This window comes from Mus caroli, unplaced genomic scaffold (assembly GCF_978045245.1).
Source record: "Mus caroli unplaced genomic scaffold, Mus_caroli_1 scaffold_1, whole genome shotgun sequence".
NCBI lineage: Eukaryota > Metazoa > Chordata > Mammalia > Rodentia > Muridae > Mus > Mus caroli.
The window spans coordinates 175,755,576-175,777,274 of record NW_028227256.1 but is presented as its reverse complement, the minus strand read 5'-3'; the positions used below and the strand labels follow the sequence as shown (position 1 = coordinate 175,777,274).

The following is a 21,699-nucleotide window of genomic DNA, read 5'->3' as shown; positions in this document are numbered from 1 at the left end:
ACAGAACTCCAAATAGACTGGACCAGAAAAGAAATTCCTTCTGACACATAATAATCAGAACAACAAATGCACTAAATAAAGATAGAATACTAAAAGCAGTAAGGGAAAAAGGTCAAGTAACATATAAAGGCAAGCCTATCAGAATTACACCGGATTTTTTACCAGAGACTATGAAAGCCACAAGGGCCTGGACAGACGTTATACAGAAACTAAGAGAACACAATTTCCAGCCCAGGCTACTATACCCAGCCAAACTCTCAATTACCATAGATGGACAAACGAAAGTATTCCACGATAAAACCAAATTCACACATTATCTTTCCACGAATCCAGCACTTCAAAGGATAATAACAGAAAAAAACCAATACAAGGACGGAAACCACGTCCTAGAAAAAGCAAGAAGGTAATCCCTCAACAAACTTAAAAGAAGACAGCCACAAGAACAGAACACCAACTCTAACAACAAAAATAAAAGGAAGCAACAATTACTTCTCCCTAATATCTCTTAATATCAATGTACTCAACTCCCCAATAAAAAGACATAGACTAACAGACTGGCTACACAAACAGGACCCAACATTTTGCTGCTTACAGGAAACTCATCTCAGAGAAAAAGATAGACACTACCTCAGAATGAAAGGCTGGAAAACAATTTTCCAAGCAAATGGTAGGAAGAAACAAGCTGCAGTAGCCATTATAATATCTGATAAGATTGACTTCCAACCCAATGTCATAAAAAAGACAAGGAAGGGCACTTCATTCTCATCAAAGGAAAAATCCTCCAAGAGGAACTATCAATACTGAATATCTATGCTCCAAATACAAGGGCAGCCACATTCATTAAAGATACTTTAGTAAATCTCAAAGCACACATTGCACCTCACACAATAATAGTGGGAGACTTCAACACACCACTTTCACCAATGGACAGATCATGGAAACAGAAAGTAAACAGGGACACAGTGAAACTAACAGAAGTTATGAAACAAATGGATCTGACAGATATCTACAGAACATTTTATCCTAAAACAAAAGGATATACCTTCTTCTCTGCACCTCATGGTACCTTCTCCAAAATTGACCACATAATTGGTCACAAAACAAGCCTCAACATATACAAAAATATTGAAATTGTTCCATGCACCCTATCAGATCACCATGGACTAAGACTGATCTTCAATAACAAAATAAATAATAGAAAGCCAACACACACGTGGAAACTAAACAACACTCTTCTCAATGATACCTTGGTCAAGGAAGGAATAAAGAAAGAAATTAAGGGCTTTCTGGAGTTTAATGAAAATGAAGCCACAACATACCCAAACTTATGGGACACATTGAAAGCATTTCTAAGAGGAAAACTCATAGCTCTGAGTGCCTCCAAAAAGAAACTAGAGAGAGCACACATTAGCAGCTTGACAACACACCTAAAAGCTCTAGAACGAAAGGAAGCAAATTCACCCAAGAGGAGTAGATGGCAAGAAATAATCAAACTCAGGGGTGAAATCAACCAAGTGGAAACAAGAAGAACTTTTCAAAGAATCAACCAATCGAGGAGCTGGTTCTTTGAGAAAATCAACAAGATAGATAAACCCTTAGCCAGACTCACTAGACGGCATAGGGAAAGTATTCTAATTAACAAAATCAGAAATGAAAAGGGAGACATAACAACAGATCCTGAAGAAATCCAAAACACCTTCAGATCCTTCTACAAAAGGCTATACTCAACAAAACTGGAGAACCTGGATGAAATGGGCAAGTTTCTAGACAGATACCAGGTACCAAAGTTAAATCAAGATCAGGTTAATGATCTAAACAGTCCCATATCCCCTAAAGAAATAGAAGCAGTCATTAATAGTCTCCCAACCAAAAAAAGCCCAGGACCAGATGGGTTTAGCGCAGAGTTCTATCAAATCTTCAAAGAAGATCTAATCCCAGTTCTTCACAAACTATTCCACAAAATAGAATCAGAAGGTACTCTACCCAACTCATTCTATGAAGCCACAATTACTCTGATACCAAAACCACATAAAGACCCAACAAAGATAGAGAACTTCAGACCAATTTCCCTTATGAATATTGATGCAAAAATCCTCAATAAAGTTCTCGCTTACCGAATTCAAGAACTCATCAAAACAATCATCCATCCTGACCAAGTAGGTTTCATCCCAGGGATGCAAGGATGGTTCAATAAACGAAAATCCATCAATGTAATCCATTATATAAACAAACTCAAAGACAAAAACCACATGATCATCTCGTTAGATGCTGAAAAAGCATTTGACAAAATCCAACACCCATTCATGATAAAAGTCTTGGAAAGATCAGGAATTCAAGGCCCATACCTAACCATGATAAAAGCAATATACAGCAAACCAGTAGCCAACATCAAAGTAAATGGTGAGAAGCTGGAAGAAATCCCACTAAAATCAGGGACTAGACAAGGCTGCCCACTCTCTCCCTACCTATTCAACATTGTACTTGAAATCCTAGCCAGAGCAATTAGACAACAAAAGGAGATCAAGGGGACACAAATCGGAAAAGAAGAAGTCAAAATATCGCTTTTTGCAGATGATATGATAGTATACATAAGTGACCCTAAAAATTCCACCAGAGAACTCCTAAGCCTGATAAATAGCTTCGGTGAAGTAGCTGGATATAAAATTAACTCAAGCAAGTCAATGGCCTTTCTGTACACAAAGGATAAACAGGCAGAAAAGAAAATTAGGGAAACAACACCCTTCTCAATAGTCACAAACAATATAAAATACCTTGGCGTGACTCTAACTAAGGAAGTGAAAGATCTGTATGACAAGAACTTCAAGTCCCTGAAGAAAGAAATTAAAGAAGATCTCAGAAGATGGAAAGACCTCCATGCTCATGGATTGGCAGGATCAACATTGTAAAAATGGCTATCTTACCAAAAGCAATCTACTGATTCAATGCAATCCCCATCAAAATTCCAACTCAATTCTTCAACGAATTAGAAAGGGCAATCTGCAAATTCATCTGGAACAACAAAAAACCTAGGATAGCAAAAACTCTTCTCAAGGATAAAAGATCCTCTGGTGGAATCACCATGCCTGACCTAAAGCTGTACTACAGAGCAATTGTGATAAAAACTGCATGGTACTGGTATAACGACAGACAAGTAGACCAATGGAACAGAATTGAAGACCCTGACATCAACCCACATACCTATGGTCACTTGATCTTTGACAAGGGAGCAAAAACCATCCAGTGGAAAAAAGACAGCATTTTCAACAAATGGTGCTGGCACAACTGGCGGTTATCTTGTAGAAGAATGCGAATTGATCCATTCCTATCTCCTTGTACTAAGGTCAAATCTAAGTGGATTAAGGTCCTCCACATAAAACCAGAGACACTGAAACTTATAGAGGAGAAAGTAGGGAAAAGCCTCGAAGATATGGGTACAGGGGAAAAATTCCTGAATAGAACAGCAAAGGCTTGTGAGCTTTATCGAGAATCGATAAATGGGACCCCATAAAGTTGCAAAGCTTCTGCAAGGCAAAAGACACTGTCAATAAGACAAAAAGACCACCAACAGATTGGGAAAGGATCTTTACCTATCCTAAATCAGATAGGGGACTAATATCCAATATATATAAAGAACTCAAGAAGGTGCACTCCAGAAAATCAAATAACCCCATTAAAAAATGGGGCTCAGAACTGAACAAAGAATTCTCACCTGAGGAATACTGAATGGCAGAGAAGCACCTGAAAATTCATGTCCTCTGCTGAGCTAGGATGGAACCCAGGGCCCAACACATGATAGGGGTGATGCTTGGTCTTCATTGTCAGGCTGACTTGATTTTAAGTCACCATGGAAACACATCTTCTGGGACTATCTGGGAGGCTGTTTCTAGAAGTGCCTGACTGATTAAGACCCATATCAAACCTACCCACATGGCTCACACAGTTGAATGGACTGGGGTCTGTGACTGGGAAAGAATTGAGCCTGACCGCCATTGCTCTGTGCTTTTCAAGACTTTGAGACACACTCCATCACTTACCCATTATGTCCCAATATGTATGTCAAGGGGACAAAATACCAGAATGGAATTTCAAACTGAGTGAGTAATCCAATTACTAGGTGACATGAGATGTCCTGCTTTTATAGCATGTTTACTGATTGCTACAAAATGAAAAGGAAACTTATAAATAACAAGAGTAACAAAACGAGATATTTAGATGGCATCAAATTAAATGCAGAAGGCAAAGAAATTGTAAGGGGAAACTATCATTTTATTCTTACTTAAAATGTTATTCTTACCTATAGTTTGGATCCAAGATCTTCAAGCGATACACATACATTCCAGCATAAGTCATGGGCCATTTTATGTGGTTTTTATTAGAATAGTTTAGAATCTCATATGGTTGGCTTAGGTCTCCTGGCTTCCCAATAGCATAAGAAAAACAAGGCCTATAGTTCTGAGTACAAGCAAAGACAGAAAAAGAGGTTATTTCTAGACTTTAATACAATCTGATTTATATGATGTATGAGAAGTCTTGTGTATTTAAATTTTATGTGTATGAGTATTTTTTTTTCTGTATTCAACTGCACCACCTAAAAACACTACCTGTGCAGGTCAGAAAAGGGCATCTGAACCCCCAGGAACTGACATTAACAGGTGCTTTTGAACTGTCTTGTGGATGCTGGGAGCCAAAACCAGGTCCTCTGTTAAGAGCAGCCGGTGCTCCTATCCGCTAACCATTCTCAACAGCCCCAGATCCTCATACATTCATTTTGGAAACATCCTTAAGAGATGGATGGCTACATCGTTCTACTGTGCAGCTGCAGTAGCAGAGAATACCTGGCACATCCCCTAGCAGCCCCAACCCATGGTTCAGAGAGGAACTTCTGGGGGATCCCTCACTTAGTCCAAGATATGTGGGTGCAGGAGCTCAGTTTAGTTTTCAGAAGGGATTACAGCTGAGAATGGTGCCCATGTTTCAGTTTGCTATGGATATACTCATAGTAGCAGGGCAGAGATCCAGCCCATGTACAAAGTGGGTATAACCCTATGTGGGTAAGACTGCCCCTGGAGAGAGACTACTGGGCTCCTCTAGAGATGGCTGGGATTTCTCCCATTTAGAAAGACTGTTACCCACACCTAACCCTAACCTGGCAAGTTTCTTTGGGTCTAGGAGTTTGAAGCTCCATCTGACCCGGATCACATGATTATTTCCACAGCATGGAGGCTTCATGGAGTCAAAGTCTGTCTATAGCCATTGAATAGTCCTGGTAGGGATAGGGGCAAGGTTAATGTAAGAGGTAAGTTTAAGTATAAATGAAGGGTTAGACTAAGGGTGTGAGTAGGTGTAGGTTGGGGTGAAGTGGTGGGGTAAGGGTAGGTGTTGGTGCAAGGGTAAAGGTAAAGGTGAATAGGGTCGGGTCAGGAGTAGGGGTAGTGGTATGGTTGGTCAGTGGCACTGGATTTATCTGATGGTATTTACTTCTTGATATCTTTATTTCCCCTACATTTTGAGGCCTTTTAATGTAGTGCTACCATGGGTATAGTCTATCTTCAATATACTAGGTAGTAGAGGTGAGTTATGCTCTAATTTCATATGAAGCGCATGTGTTCAACCTAATGAAGTATTACAATCCCTCCTGATGAAATACAAAAATAGCAGTAGGAATCCACATCTCCTACCCTTTCTCACCTCTGTTTACCTCTCAGCCATGGCATGTCTGCTCCATTTGCCTAACGGTGTACGGGTGTACCAGTGAGTGAGGAGTGATAAAAGGCTCATGGATTTTCAGTAAACCAACTTGGAAATGCACACTATGGAGGGTGTGGTGGCACACACTTTAATCCCAGCACTTGGGAGGCAGGGGCAGCTATATCTTTGAGTTTGAAGTCAGTCTGTTCTATATAATGGGTTTTAGGATAGCCAGGGCTATAGAGAGAGACCTTCTCCCTGAAAAAGAAAATCCAAAATATTTTCTGGGTCAACACTAGGCTATGAGAATTCTTGTTTACTGAGTTGGTTAACACATGGAGCTATGAACTTGATTAAAATGAAAGCAGACATTTGCACTATGCCTGGGAACTGAATATCTGCCCATCACCACAAAACAAACCAGTTCATCAGGACTGATTTCCTGGTATCACTGTGTGCATTTTCCTAGAGAGACATGGGAATATCTTTGTTCTTTCTAACTTTCTCCTTTGTTAATTTTTTAATATGGAGGATGGTATTCACCAATGGTTGCTCCTCTTCCTGGCTTCCATTTGATGCTTTCTGTCATAGTGTTGGGCCTGGTTATTATTATCTTTTCACTCTTTCTCTCTCTTTTCTTTTTTTTTCATTTTTAAGCCATCACTTTGTCACCTACCTAGTCTTCAAGAAAACAAATCTCCCCTAGAATCCGTAGCTCACTCCATTTCTAGCCAAGGAGTGCTCTGTCTAGGATTCTTGGTCACTTTCAGAGACTCAAATCCCATCCTGTATCACAGAAAAATCAGCCAGCCCTGCAGTGCCTACCCACTCCCTATCTATTCCAACACCAACTTCAAGAACCTGTAGAAATGCCACTTTTCCTTTCAGACATTTGTCTCTGAGAACTTAGAGTTCCAAGAGCTACTTCTCAGAAGCACTGCTGGCTCAGGCTGTCCTTCCTTTTCACATGGTAGACCGAGGATTGAGGGCCTGACATGTTCCTTCCAGAATCTTTGCTGGTCATAAGCTACTTTCAATGTTTCCAAAGTACAGGACCAAGACCCAAGCTAAGCAATGTCACTTATATCTGGGGACTTCTAGAAACATGAGTTTAGGAACTGGTTTGTAACCCAAATGCTTACATAGCTCACACAATGCCCTGGATTTAATCTCTAGTGCTGGGAAAAGAAGGGAATGGAAAGGTGGGGAGGAGAGGAAGGGAAGGGAGGAGAGTAGAGCACATGGGTGGGAAAGAGACAATGGGGAGGGTGTGAAAAAATTTTGGACCTGAATTAGAAATTTGGGTGAGACCAAGTTTCCTATTCCAGCAAGCTTCCTGATTCCTTCTGAAGCTTGGAAACCACTAGACTATTTCTTGCTAGTTCAGGCTCATTCCATGATTGTTCCCCATCTCATTGACGGATGGTTGTCATGACTGAATAGTACCACAGTGTCAGTTAGGCCCTCCATAAGATTTGTTTGCCCAACCCAGACCCTTGAGTGCCTTTGAAAAACAACAAAAATAACCAGGAAGGCAAGTTTGGTTTGAACTGAATCCATAACTACATTGATTCCTTATGATTTGAAGTAATAACTATTACTTATTGGAAGTGATGAGCCACAGTTCATGAAGTAGTTCTATAAAAACATTAATTTTCTACAATGAGTTAGGTGCTGGGAATGTAGCATTGAACAGAAGGAACAAAGCCACCTTCACCCTTAGAGCTCACTATTTATTAATTTGTTTATTTAAGATTTCATTTTAGATTGAACTCTATGTGTCTTGTGTATACATATAACCGGAGTAGGCTGAAAGAAGACAGTGGATCCCCTGAAGCTGAAGTTACAGGCAGTTAAGGGTCATGTGGCATGGATTTGGGAACAGAACTCAGACTCTCTGTCAGAGCAGTGTGTGCTCTCGCCAGCCCCATGAGACAACTAGTCTTTTAAAAGGCTCACTTTCCTCATGTTACATATAGTAATCACTTGATACCATGCAGATTCAGATTTTTAGTGGTAAATCTTTTACCAAAGAGTGCCAGAGAGAAAAAACATCAAACAGATTAACGACAAGAAATTTTGAAATAACTCAGAAGTAGTGTTCAATTCCCCTAGGCAATTTAAATCCAAAGTGTTTGCATCAGACTTTTGTTAATCTTGAAGGCCAAATTTAATCCTTTTCTTACCTGAGGCCCCCAGACATCATCCAGTGGGATGTCTGGGTTTTCTTCTATCATCGAGTCCCACGTCTGTGCTTCATTTATACAACCATTCTGCCAAAAGAGGGCAACATGCCGTTATGGAGAATTCTTTGCATTAGCTTATATTGGAGCATCTAATATATCTTAATGGCACTGGAAAATTTATCTTTCTCAAGAAACCCTTACATTTAAATATAGTGCTTTTCTTTTTCACTACTTAAACTTAATACAGTTTTAAACACTGAAAAGGCTCAATTCTGTGGCCTTGATTTTGTTCACACACTGTAACCACAGCCACTGCGAGGACCCAGTTGAACAAACCCTCACCTCTGACAACCAACATCCTACTTTCTACTGAGACTTTTGACTAAATAACATTTACAAGTGAAATAGTTCAGTATTTTGTGCCTGCAAACTAGCTTGCTTTTATTTAGTAAAACATCTTAAGGGGCCATCCTTGATCTAGCATGTATGAGAATTTCCTTCCTTTTGACAGCCTGCGTGTGTGTGTGTGTGTGTGTGTGTGTGTGTGTGTGTGTGTGTCTGTGTCTGTGTCTGTGTCTGTGTGGTGCGTGCGTGTGCAAGAGTATGCTGCTAGGTGAATGTAGATGCCAGAGGACAGATAACCTGTGGGTTCCATGCTTTTTCCATATGGATCCTGAGGGGATTGATTTCAGGTCCTTCAGGCTTGACAGTGAAAGACCCACAACGTGAGGACTCCCCCACGTTCTGACTCAGGAGAGGCGACACCCCAAATCACACAAGAAACGGTCTTGCTGCAACTGCAAGAGGATTTTTATTCGAGAGCGTTCTCGGGCCCATGGTCATACACCACGCAGGGGTAGAGGACTATGGCACCCCGAGTAGCTGTATAAGGGGGTATTTAAAGGAAGAAACCACAACTCAAGGAAGTGGGGAGGGCGTTATTGGAAAAATACCAAAGATACCAGTTAAGAGTCACAAGGAAGTGCAAAGTCACAAGAGTCACAGAGAATACCTGGTAATTGTTCTGGTTAACTCTCAGTTTCTAAGAGCCCCTAACAATAGCACATTTGCATGGCAGTTTCCTGCGTTGGTCAGGGTGACTTTCTTTGAATGAACACTCTTTGAACCCAGGAAGCAGGTAGGTGGAGGAAGGAATGTCGCTATCAAGGTATGATTAGCATACCTTGGAGCAATGAGTCACAAAGGTTACTTTCCCAAGCCTCATCCTAAAGGCCTAGAATTTTGTTACTTCTTCAACAGTTAGATCTCTGTCACCTGATGAACCATGGTCTGAAACTAAAACTGCTGGATCATATGAGAATTTGTGTAGAATTTTGTGAAGATTTACAGGACTACCTTCCATAGCACAAATCCATCCTTTTATTTTAAATACCTTTTAACTTGAAAACAACCAAAACCATGCAGAAAACAAAACAAAACAAAACAAAAAAACCACATTGATGCTAAAACAAACACAATAATGAAAACCTTCCTATTCCTGATTCTAAACATAACCAGGAAAGTCTCCAGGAGCCCTACAAGCCTCTCTGAAAATCTCCACAGCTTCCTCATGCAGCCAATAACTGCTGCCCTGGCTTTTCTAGGCCCCATCCCTCAGAGTTCTTGAGTTTCTCACTTGAATGTTTGTCCCTGCACACTGTGGTCTCATCCCTTAACACCTTCTGATACATCCACCTTTTCATGTCTTTTCCATAAGACTCCCCTCTTTCCCGAACCTTACAGCCTTGGCTGTTGTAAGTAGAGCTGTCAATGTGGTGTGCAAATAAACCCTGGAGAAATTCCTTTCCACTCTTTGGAGCAGGCATGAAGGATGAGAGCTGGAGACTGCTTTGAGTCTCTAGTCTGTACTGTATGTTCCCCAGGGTGGAGGTCCGGTGCCCTTACACCCCAGCAATGTGAGTCTGCTTTTCCTTCCATCACCAACTCATATTGCCAGTTGTTTATTTTTATTCTTGCCATGCTTGTGTATGTGAAATAGTGTCTCACTGTGGATTCCATTTAGGTTTCCTGAATGTGCTCCAATGTCAACTACACATTTTCTTTAGAGAAATATCCATTCAAGTCTTCCCTCCCTCTTTAATTTGTTGTTGAATTATGGGAGTTTTCTGAATATGGTGGGCACTCTACTATCAAATATATGACCTTCAAATACTTTGTTCCACTCCATAGGTCATCTTTTTATTTTTGCGTTTTTTTGTTTTGTTTTTTGAGATTTACTTTTATTATTTTTATATCCCAACCACAGCTTACCATTCCTCTTTTTCTCCCAGTCCCTCCCCTATTCACTCCTCCTCGATTTCTGTTCAGAAAAGGTCAGTGCTCCAATGGATATCAACAAAACATGGCAACAAGTTACAGCAAGACTAGGTACCTCTCCTTGCATTAAGGCTGGAAGAAACAAGTCAGTAGGAGGAAAAGTGTCGGGGATAACCCCTGCTCTCAGTGCTAGGCATCCCACAAGAAGACCAAGCTACACAACTATAACATGTATGCAGAGGGCGTAGGTTGGTCTCTTGTAGCTTCCATTTGCTTCAGAAGGAAGGGAGAGGGCAGAGACACAGAGGCTGAGGCCAGTACAGTAAAACGGTGCAAAGGTACAGAGGAAGATGAAGAGTGGAGAGCACCCATTTCATAGAGCACCAATGTCTTAAAGCCAAATGCAAACCCATCCATAATGGAACACTCAACACAGTTAAGATAGACAAGAAAATGTTCATTTAGATCGTTTAGGGCTGAGTGGCCTTCACATCACGCTATTTTATTTTTCCTGACCTTTCTTTTGTCTGTTTTATAGACAGCAGCTTCTTCTTTTTCAGAGATGCATCTCAGAAGTCACTGGCTTTAATATAGAGTCGGCTTTCTTTTCTACTTATGGCTTGGTTACTTCCCTTAGATAATTTACATACAAATTGAAAAATCAAAAGGATACCTTTAATTGCGTGTTTAATAAGTTTGGTTTAAATTCAAAGATGTCCTACCTGCTCCATAGTAGAATTAAAGGTGTAGTCGTTCCTGCCATGGAGTTCCCACAAGATAAAATTTGCGTCAACTATTTTAATAAATCCATTTTCATCATACCTGAAACAACAAACACAAAAATGATAGCTTAGTGTCAAATAGAGGGCCTGCAGCTTGCAGGTCGCATGGTCTTAAGTGTAAATCTTTTTTTGTTGATTTATTTTTGAGATAGTGCCTCAAAATGCCCAGGTAGGCTTCAAGCTTACTATGAAGTGAAGGAGCCCTTGAGATCCTGGTTCTCTATCTCTAGTTCCCAAGTGCTGGGATCACACGGATGTGCCATTCATGGTGGTTGAATCCTGTCTTATCATTTCTTAGCCTCTGACCCCAGGGAAGTTACTGGGACTCCCCGACTCTTACAGATATTGATCTGTGATTTGATTGTATCTGATTGCTAGGTCTATTTCCCCCAACTGAATGAAATAAATGAGCCTTGTTTTTGAGATAGGATCTCAATGCAGCCACTGCTCATTTTGAACCTTTGAGTTCACTTTGGAGCCCAGGCTGGACTTGAACTCCTGCTCTTGGCATGTACACCTCCCAAGTGCCAAGATTACAGGTGTGCACCACCAGGTCCAGACCCATGGAGCAGACGTTATTCAAAATAAAAACCTAACAATAGAAAAGAAAGAGAATGTGAACCATAAGATTTCTCCATTGCTCTAACGACCACATATTGATAAAATGGGACTGGTGGGGTCCTGATGACCTGCGAAAGGGGTTGGGACAGGTGGAAGGACAAAGCAAGAATCTCTGGGTGTCATTAAATCACAAGTCATGTATTGGACAGTGAGACCACAGGGTTATGTACTGAAGGTTGGACTTCCTACCTACTTCCTAGGTGGGGCCAGCTGGAATACAGATTGCATCTTGCTGTCAGCAGCCAAAAGAGCTGAGGTAAGGCAGGGAAGACTCTCCATAGCAACAATAGACATGGTCATCCTCCCGCATGGAGAGGGTGCTCCCTCGTGATACTGGCACAGGACACATTAGCCACACAAAGCTGAGAGCAGTTCCCTTAGACCCATGCAGTTTTGAAAGAAAGCTGGTACTGTATATGACGATTTTTTTTCTTTAATAACAGATAGATAGAGGCTTGAGAGCAACGATATAGTTGCTATTAATAACTTTTCACCTTTGCATTGTAGAACTCAAATGGTTACACTACTGCCTCCTCTCCGCACCTCCCTCTCCTGGCTTCCTGTTCTCTCTTCCTTTCTCCTTGCCCCTCTTCTCTGACACAAAGTCTCATAGTTCAGGCTGGCAGGCCTCAGACTCACTGTGTAGCTGAGAAGGGCCTTGAATTTCGGAACGCCCTGTCCCTACTTTCCAGACTCCTTATTGCTCGCATATCTGAATGAAATTGTCCCACTCGTTGGGTGGGAATTTCCCTGGAGACTCAGACTGTAGTGTCCAGCTCTTGCTTCTAGGCTCCTCCTGATTCTTGAACTGTACCTCCACTTTCAAATGACAATTTGTCACCTGAAAGCTCTGTGTTGGTTTACAAAAACTACAAGATCCTTGTTTTAGCTGTTCCTTAACAATACTAAATCCTTGTCTTGAATCCCATGAAAATCTAGATCCTCTTCCTGTTCCTTGCTCAGATCTCTGCTTCAATTCAAAGCTATTGGAGCCAGATTTCAGTCTGGGTAAGGTATGCTGGTCCCCAAATGCTGTTAGCACAACTGGTCATTGTCCAATTCTCTCAAAGTGCAGAGGAAAGCTTCAGTGTTAAAAAGCAGTTCCTGGGAAGCCATTTCTGCTTCTGTGTTAACTAGTTTTGAGAAACCATGAAGAGCTCAGAAGCTCAGTTCTCAAACAGGCATGCTGAAGAAGGAGTGGCTTGGTGTTTGAGTCAGGGAGAACCACAGAAAATTAAAGACAAAACGAAACAAAACAAAGAGAAAACCCTCATGCAAGTGCTCTGGACTCTTGCCACAGAAGAAGCCAGGACACTCACAAGTTTGTAGTTGGAGGTCGAGCTAGGCTCAAAAGCTAGGAGCTTGGTGGAAACAGGAGTTTGATTACATCTTAAGTTATCCCTGATTTCCTAAGAGTTAGGAGTGGATGAAAAGGAATGACTGAGCAGGAAAAGACACTGCTTTGGAGCCTGATGACCTGAGTTTGACCCCTGGAACCCAGGAAATGGAAGGAGAGAACCAGCTCTGAAAGAGGTCTGACAACTTAACTTCCCCCTCCAATAAATGTTAAGGTTGGGTTTTGTTTGTTTGTTTGTTTGTTTGTTTTTTTCTAAAGAATTGAGTGTAAAAATGCTTAAGGACAAAAGGATCACTAGGAGAATTTGTGCAAGGATCACCGTGCCCTCTTCTGGAAAAAGCATGCATTGCATGATCTGTCATTTTAGAGTTTTGCTTCACTGTGAGTAAGGCCAGAGAGACTTCCTTCCACGGGCTTATTTTAATACATTTTCGTTAGGGTTGAATAGAATTCTAATTAAATCCGAGAATGCAGGAATGTCACTAATTGGCATTTAGATTCCCAACTGTTGGTAATTTTCCTATGGAAATCCTACTTTGGGAATTGAGGAGACCTCATTACTGATGTTCTCTTGGATGATCCCTTATGTTAACTAGTTCTTTTATTAGCTATGTTTAGAGCAGCATAAAAGCTGGACAAGGGAAGAATCTGACAGTGTGCACAGTAGCTGCTGTTTCATCAAGAGGGCCCTTTTTGCTGTTCCATTCTTTACTGAATGCACGTTTGCGTGATGATTTAGGACAGGGGGTGTCATGGTTGATACTGGTTGTCACCTTGCCAGGAAGTAGAATCATCCAAGATCAAGGCTCTGTGCACATCTGTGAGGGGTTAGTTTAGATTAGTTAACTCATCTCCAACGATGCCTATGAAGGATTTTCTTGGTCACCACCCGAAGGTGGGCAGTAAGTACCTTTCTCCAGTGACACAGACTTAAGGACATCCAAGAGGGAATCATTTTCCTTTTCACCTCATAGCCTTGGCGTCTTGGGGGTGTGTTCATTGGTCTTATTTGCTCTACTGGTGAGCTGCCTCTGCCTTCCTTCGCTGACATCAGAACTAAGCTGCTTCAGCCTTTTGGTATGGAGTGAATCTTCAATGCCTTTACTGATAGACTGGGATTGCAAGGCATCCAGTCTCTGGGCCTGTGCAGCTTCTGGATTCTCATGCTCTGTAGTGTGAAGACAGCCACTGCCAGACTACCCAGGCCTTATCCTGTAAGCCTAAGCAATGACCCCTCTTTTAACATATATATTCATTCTGTGCACTCTGTTTCTCAGACTCCAATGTGAGGGGACTCTAGAGAAATATGGGAGAAAGAGGAGACCATCCACAGAGGAACAGTGTTCATCCACATCCTCTGTGTTTCATCCACAGAGGAACAGTGTTCTTCGTTAGTAAAGGCGATAGTTCATCAAGGCTGTGCTGGCTATATTTTATGTCAATTAATACAGACTAGGTTCATTTGAGAAGAGGGAGCCTCCATTGGACAAATGCAGCCACCAGATTAGTCTTTGGAGAAGCCTACAGTACATTTTCTTGATTGATAATTGAGATAGGATAGCCCAGCTAACTGTGGGCAGTGCTGGTGGTCCTGGGTTTTTTAAGAAAGCAACCAAGCAAACCAGGTAGCTCCCACCTCCAGATTCCTGCCTGACATTGCTGGATGATGTACTAAAACTATAGCTGAACCAACCTTCTTCCCATCCCTCACCACCCCCATCCCCACCCTGCCCCACCAAGGTGCTTTTGGTCATGATGTTTCTTCACAGCAATAGGAATCCTAAGACATATGGTGGCTATGAGCTCCTGGTTCAAATGTTTGAAGATATATAGATGTGCTGTGGACATTTGACTGATGCTAACTTTGAGTTATCCATCTTCATCGTCTCCCTCACCACTCACACATATCAGTCATCAACTCTTTCTGACTACAATAACATAGTTCTAACAGAGATGTACTTCTTGGTCCAAGTTAAGTGACCTTTTCAATCATTCCCCACCTCCTGAACAGTATTTTACTATCAGGTCTCCCTACTTAAATGTCTTCCTCTAAAATCCAGAGAGCTACAGCTAAAGCCGATGCTCACTCTCATGGCCGTCATAAAAGAAGGGAACAGATGGAAGCCTTGCATGGTCTTGACCCCCCAGATCACCTTTCCAGCCTATTCTGCTGGTGCTCTTCACATGACATGCGCCCCAACACTGTATGTTTATACATTTTCATCCTCAAACTTCCATTCTCGTTGAAAGGCTTCTCCGATAAAATTCACTGATATCCAGCCTCTTTGGACCTTCCCTCTAGATCCAACTGAGTATTTGTTCGTCATCCTTTAAGGGTCCAGTACACGGTTCCAGACATCTTCCAGAGCCAGGAGCAGGACCCCTCATAGCTAGGGTGGATTCTTTCCTTTTGTGTTCCAATACCTACTACCCACTTCATTCTTTTCTATAAGACAACTTGGCATATCAGCTCTTGTATTTATGTAGTCCATCTTTTGAGGGCAGACATCCCGTCCTCAATCCTTAAATTTTTAGTGTTTGGCCCAGTACTTTGGGGAAGTATCTGGTGTGGTAATTGTTGGGAAATGGGTGTTGAATGCTGATAAGCTGAATTAAAGAGCTTTATTGGGAGAGAACATGCGACTTTTACCATTTATTGTGTATTTATTTTAACTCTGGAGAAACAAAGACCTTGTTATAAAACAAGGAAAAAAATCCTACAAAACTAGGTCTCAGTAGGGGGAGGGTGAGCCTTGGTGCCCAGGAAAATTAGAAGGCAGAAACCAGAGAGGATTAGGCCTATAGCACTGAGGGTTTCAATGAGTGACGTGGGTAGATATGCACCTGACACAACTTACAAGCTGGGTGGGTTGCAGAAGTAAAGCAAGCAGCAAGGCATGAGAGCAGAAGCCTTCTGGACCCCAGTAGGAACTCTCTGGCAACAAAATAAAGTGAAGCACTAAGCTACCACTCTTGCCCTCCCTACCTGAGAGAAGCCAGGCCCTTCCCAGCCCAAGGAGGCCAGATCAGGACATCAGATTCCCTGGACCTGGCATTATAGGTGGTTGTGAGCCATTGTGTAGGAGCTGGGGACTGAACTCAGGTCCTCTGTAAGTGGAGAATGGCCTCTTAACAACCAAGCCATTTTTGCAGCATACAAACTAATTTCCCAAGTGGGTATAAACTTACAATTCTACTATAGGTTGAAACATTTGTCCCAATTCAAGGGTGAGAGGGCAGCCATATTTTGCCACGTCGTACCTTACTTTCTGTAGAAAGAAAAATGTGTCAGTTGTTGTGTCCACTTATCACACAGACACATTTATAGGTTTCTTACCAAATTGTCAGATAGGCTTTCTCTCAGAAGTTCCCTGTTTAAAAAAAAAAACATTTGTTATTTTCTGCTTATTCTTCCCTTCCATTTTAAAAAGTAAAGGCTGGAGAGATGGCTCAACAGTTAAGAGCACTGGCTGCTCTTCCAGAGATCCTGAGTTCAGTTCCCAGCAACCATATGGTGACTCACAACCAACTATAATGGGACCAAATGCCCTCTTTTGCCATGGAGGTATACATGCAGGTAGAGCACTCATATACATAGAATAGATGAATAAATGTTAAAATAAATGTATAAAAACTAAAAGCATAATTTCTTTAGAGTGGTGTTGATTGTGGGTTTATACATCAGTATGAATGTGGTGTGTATGTGTGTGTGTGTGTGTGTTTGCGTGTGTGTGTGGCATGCATATGCAGGTCAAAGGACAACCTCTAGAGTTGGTCCATCCCTTCCACATTGCTGTTTGCCACTGCATATGTCAGTCAAGCTCGTCTGCAAGATTCAATTGTTGTCTCTCAGAGTCTCACTGTCAGCACACTGGAATTTAAGATGGATGCTTCTCTGCTTGGATTTCCATAGGTTTGTTACTTTACCCACTGAGCCAACTCTCTGGGTCTGACAAGTTTATTTTAAAACCCCAGTTATTCCCTACATTTAATTTATTCCTATAATGGAATCTTTCTCCTCTGTGAACTCAGGGGACATGTCAATCCTAACTATGTTCACTACACAGTCGTGTAGAGAAGAGAGGTAAGAACAAATACTCTTTTTTTTTGCTGGGGGGGGGGGCTGTTCGAGACAGGGTTTCCTCTGTGTAGCCCTGGCTGTCCTGGAACTCACTTTGTAGACCAGGCTGGCCTTGAACTCAGAAATCTGCCTGCCTCTGCCTCCCAAGTGCTTAATACTCTTATTTGTCTATCTTAAATCAGAAGGAACAGATTTGAGATTTGAATCTAAATGATACTTGGTCCGTTTAACCAATTGAAACAGTGAGGATAATGCTAAGTGTGTCTCAGATGTGTTTCAGCCAAGGTTACCGGCCATCTATCTCTACAGCTTTTCTTTTCTCTTACATTTGGAAACTGTGTTTAAATATGCATGCCAATAGTGTTACAAACTCTAAGTACTTGCTGATTATAAACTACTAGCTGCATGATAATTGATTACGTTAGGAGTATTTCTTACTTGTCGATCACATAAGAGAAATCGCGACGTTGACATCCGCTCCTATTAAATCTACAAAAATAAAAAAAAAATGTAGTTGTAGGTCATTGCTCCTGCATTTGCATAAACATTTCATCACTGAACTCTGTGGTTCTTCAACTGGAGATTGTTACATAGTTCATTTATTAAATCAAAGTCTCTGGGATCAGTTTGTGGCCTTAACAATGATCTTTTTTTCCCCAATTAATCAGTTTTTACAATTTTTTATGATTTACCTCTTATATTTTGTATACTCTCATTATAATTTTGTAAGAAAAAAAGGGAGAAGGGAACACTTGTTCACAAACTACAATGAATAGTTTGTCAGAATAATAAGCACTAAGAGGTTTATTATACCACATGGTGACCCGTCAGCCACAAATTGAGTTTTTGAAGCCTACTGTAATAACAACACACAATGGCTGTCAACTTGGCTACATTTGGAATTCACACCCCACCGCCTGCACAAAATGTATGGACACATCTCTGATGGATTTTTGCTTAATTTGAAGTGGAAAGATCTACTGCTGAATTGATTCTTTGAGACTGGAAGACACAGCTTTAATCCAGATCTTGAGGTGGGAAGAACCACCTCTAATCTGGGCCATGGCTTCTTTGGAATCTACTGCTTTTTGCCTGCTTGCTTTTGCCTCATTAAGCAAGTCCATTCCTTCACTGGCATGAGAGCCTACTTCAGGATTCCAGCATGTACCGAAGACAAGCTGAGACACCCAGCCTAATGGACTAACAAGTACTGGATTTCTTAGATCTTCTGTGCATAGGCAGCTATTTTTGGATTAGCTGGACAACAGCCTTTATTTAAGTCATTCTAATAAATCCTCTTTCTTTCTCTATATAAATCCATTCTATAAATTCAATTAATCCAGAGAATGCTGACCAATAGATCTGCTGACACAGTGCTGCAAAGTTCTTACCACAGAGAGACAACGTAACTTTTAATTAGCTAGATTTAATCATTCCATAATGACTTCAAAACACCATGGTGTAATTAGCAAATACACAATTTTATCTAGTAAAAAGTAAAACCCAAAACAGAGATCAACAAATCTTGGAGAGGTTATGGGGAAATTGGGACCCTCATACATAGATGGCAGCACTGCATCCACGGGGCGGCCATTGTGACATTTCTTCAATAAATTAAAGCTTGGACTGACCACTGTAGTACACACCTGATTCAATCCAAAGTATGTTTCAATAAAAAATGAGTATGTGAATATCTACAAAAGGATAAAGGTAGAATCTCATCCCTAGCACTGTAACAGAATACCAGCTTTAGACACTCACCACTGCCCCATCTCTTGTAGATCCCACAGAATATCTCCTCCTAACCTCTCTTTTCCCCTCATCACTACAAGCCAGCCTCTAACACTAGCAGACATTTCCTTTGAGCACCTGAGCAGACCAGGAAAACAGGCAACACACAGCCATTACACTCTCAAAAACACCCAAAGAGGAGAAAACCAAAAACAAAACACCGACCCAACAGAGACAAACTCACACATCGTCATCTGGATCTATAATCACTGCAAACCCAAATGCCTAGATGCCAGCATAAGAACACAATCAATAGTAGCCAGGGCAATGTCTCCACCAGAGCTCAGTCATCCCACTAATGCAGGCCTGAATATTCCAACATAGCTGAAGCACAAGAGAAAGACCTTAAAGCCAACTCCATGAGGATGGTAGAAGTCTTCAATGTGGAAATGAGTAGACCACTTAGAGAAATCCAGGAAAACACAAACAACTGGAGAAAAAGAATAAATCTTTTAATGAAAACCAAGAAAACACAAACAGTTGAAGTAAATGAATAAAACTGTTTAATACCTAAAGATGGACATAAAAGCAATAAAGAAAATATGAACTGAGGGAATTCTGGAAATGAAAAATTAAGAAATTTGAGCAGGAAGTACAGACGCAAGCTTCACCACTAAAATGCAAGAGATGGAAGAACAAATCTCAGGCATCGAAGATATGATAGAAGAAATGGATACATTGGTCAAAGAACCATCTAGACCATCTAGAGACTGCCATGCCCGGGGATCCATCCCATAATCAGCTTCCAAACGCTGACACCATTGCATACACTTGCAAGATTTGCTGAAAGGACCGAGATATAGCTGTCTCTTGTGAGACTATGCCGGGGCCTAGCAAACACAGAAGTGGATGCTCACAGTCAGCTATTGGATGGATCACAGGGCCCTCAATGGAGGAGCTAGAGAAAGTACCCAAGGAGCTAAAAGGATCTGCAACCCTATAGGTGGAACAACATTATAAACTAACCAGTACCCCAGAGCTCTTGACTCTAGCTGCATATGTATCTAGTTGGCCATCACTGGAAAGAGAGGCCCATTGGACTTGCAAACTTTACATGCCCCAGTACAGGGGAACGCCAGGGCCAAAAAGTGGGAGTGGGTGGGTAGGGGAGGGGGGGGGAGTGTATTGGGGACTTTTTGGATAGCATTAGAAATGTAAATGAGGAAAATACCTAATGAAAAAAATTAATTCTTAAAAAAAAACTGTTTAATACCTAAAGATGTACATAAAAGCAATAAAGAAAATATGAACTGAGGGAATTCTGGAAATGAAAAATTAAGAAATTTGAGCAGGAAGTACAGACGCAAGTTTCACCACTAAAATGCAAGCGATGGAAGAACGAATCTCAGGCATTGAAGATGTGATAGAAGAAATGGATACATTGGTCAAAGAGAATGCTAAGTCTTACACAAGTTCTGACAAAAAACTTCCAGGAAATCTGGAACACTATGAAAAGGCCAAACTTAAGATTAATAGGAATAAAGGAAAGAGAAGAATCTCAGGTCAAATGCCTCAAAATTTTTTTGAACAAAATCAACCAAGAAAATTTTCCTAACCTAAAAAAGGAGATTCCAATAAAGGTACAAAAAGCCCATAGAAGATTAGACCAGAAAAGAAAGTTTTCTCACCACATAATAATCAAAACATTAAACATACAGAACAAGGAAAGACTATTAAAAGCTACAAAGGAAAAAGGCTAAGTAACATATAAAAGTGCTCTTATTAAAATTATACCTGAGTTCTCAATGGAGACTTGTGCAAAAGCGAAAAGACCACAGAGCCCAGACTACTGTGCTTAGCCACAAAATTTCAATCACCATAGTCAGAGAAAATAAGACATTCTATAATAAAGCCAAATATAAACAATATGTATTTACAAATCCAGCCCTATAGAAGGTACTAGAAGGAAAATTCCAACCTAATCAAGGCTAACTACACCCATGAAAACACAGGAAACATAATTCTATAGTTGCAAAACCAAAATAAGGGAAGCACACACACACACACACCACTATCATCCCCCTCCACACCCTCTTCCTCCTCCTCCTCATCAACAGCAACAACTACAACAACAACATAACAGGAACCAACAATCACTGATCTTCCTAAATGTCAACCGTATTAATTCTCTAATATTAAGGCACAGACTAAAAGAATGGATGGGAAACAGGATTCATCCTTCTGCTGCATCCAAGAAACATACCTCAGCATTAAGATAAAACCTTTTTTTACTTTTTACCTCTGAGTAAAAGGTTGGAAAAAGATATTCCAAGCAAATGGACCTAAGAAGCAAGCTGATTTTATACCTAACAAAATATACTTCAAACCAAAATTAATCGAAAGTTATAGGGAAAGACAGTACATACTCAAAGGAAAAACCCACCAAGAAGACCTCTCAATTCTTAACATCTGTGTCTCCATAACAAAGACAAACACATGTATAAAAGAAACTGCTACAGCTTAAATCACACACACTGAGAGTTGGAAGTTTCAATACCCTACTCTCATTACTAGACAGGTCATCCAGACAAAAACTAAACAAAGAAATACTGGAGCTAACATATGTTATAAACGAAATGGACTGAACAGATATTTACAGAACATTTTAGCCAAACATAAAAGAATAGACCTTTTTCTAAGCAGCTCAGGGAACTTGCTCCATCGTGACCTTATACTCAATCACAAAGCAAGTCTCAAAAGGTAGAGGGAAACTGAAATAACACCTTGCAACCTATCAGACAACCATGGCTTAAAGCTGGATTTCAGCAACAAGAGAAAGCTTACAAAGTCATGGAACTGAAAAAAATAAATGTAAAATGGGTCAAGAGAGGAATTAACTAAAAACTTTCTAGAATGCAATGAAAATGAATATTCATCATACCCAAACTCATGGGACACAATGTGGTGCCAAAGGGA

At 40.9% G+C, this 21,699-nt stretch overlaps 1 protein-coding gene across 1 annotated transcript in view; it reads right to left on the bottom strand.

The window, feature by feature from the left end:
* Nucleotides 1-21,699, bottom strand: part of LOC110288529 (cation channel sperm-associated auxiliary subunit epsilon) — a 154,949-nt gene that overhangs the window by 13,879 nt on the left and 119,371 nt on the right. Inside the window, exons 15-20 of the mRNA XM_085843318.1 lie at nucleotides 17,431-17,481; nucleotides 16,249-16,282; nucleotides 16,101-16,180; nucleotides 10,874-10,973; nucleotides 7,875-7,961; nucleotides 4,295-4,452 (exon numbers count right to left, since the gene is read on the bottom strand). Coding sequence (XP_085699444.1) covers nucleotides 4,295-4,452; nucleotides 7,875-7,961; nucleotides 10,874-10,973; nucleotides 16,101-16,180; nucleotides 16,249-16,282; nucleotides 17,431-17,481 — 510 coding nt within the window. The remainder of the gene's footprint in view (nucleotides 1-4,294; nucleotides 4,453-7,874; nucleotides 7,962-10,873; nucleotides 10,974-16,100; nucleotides 16,181-16,248; nucleotides 16,283-17,430; nucleotides 17,482-21,699) is intronic.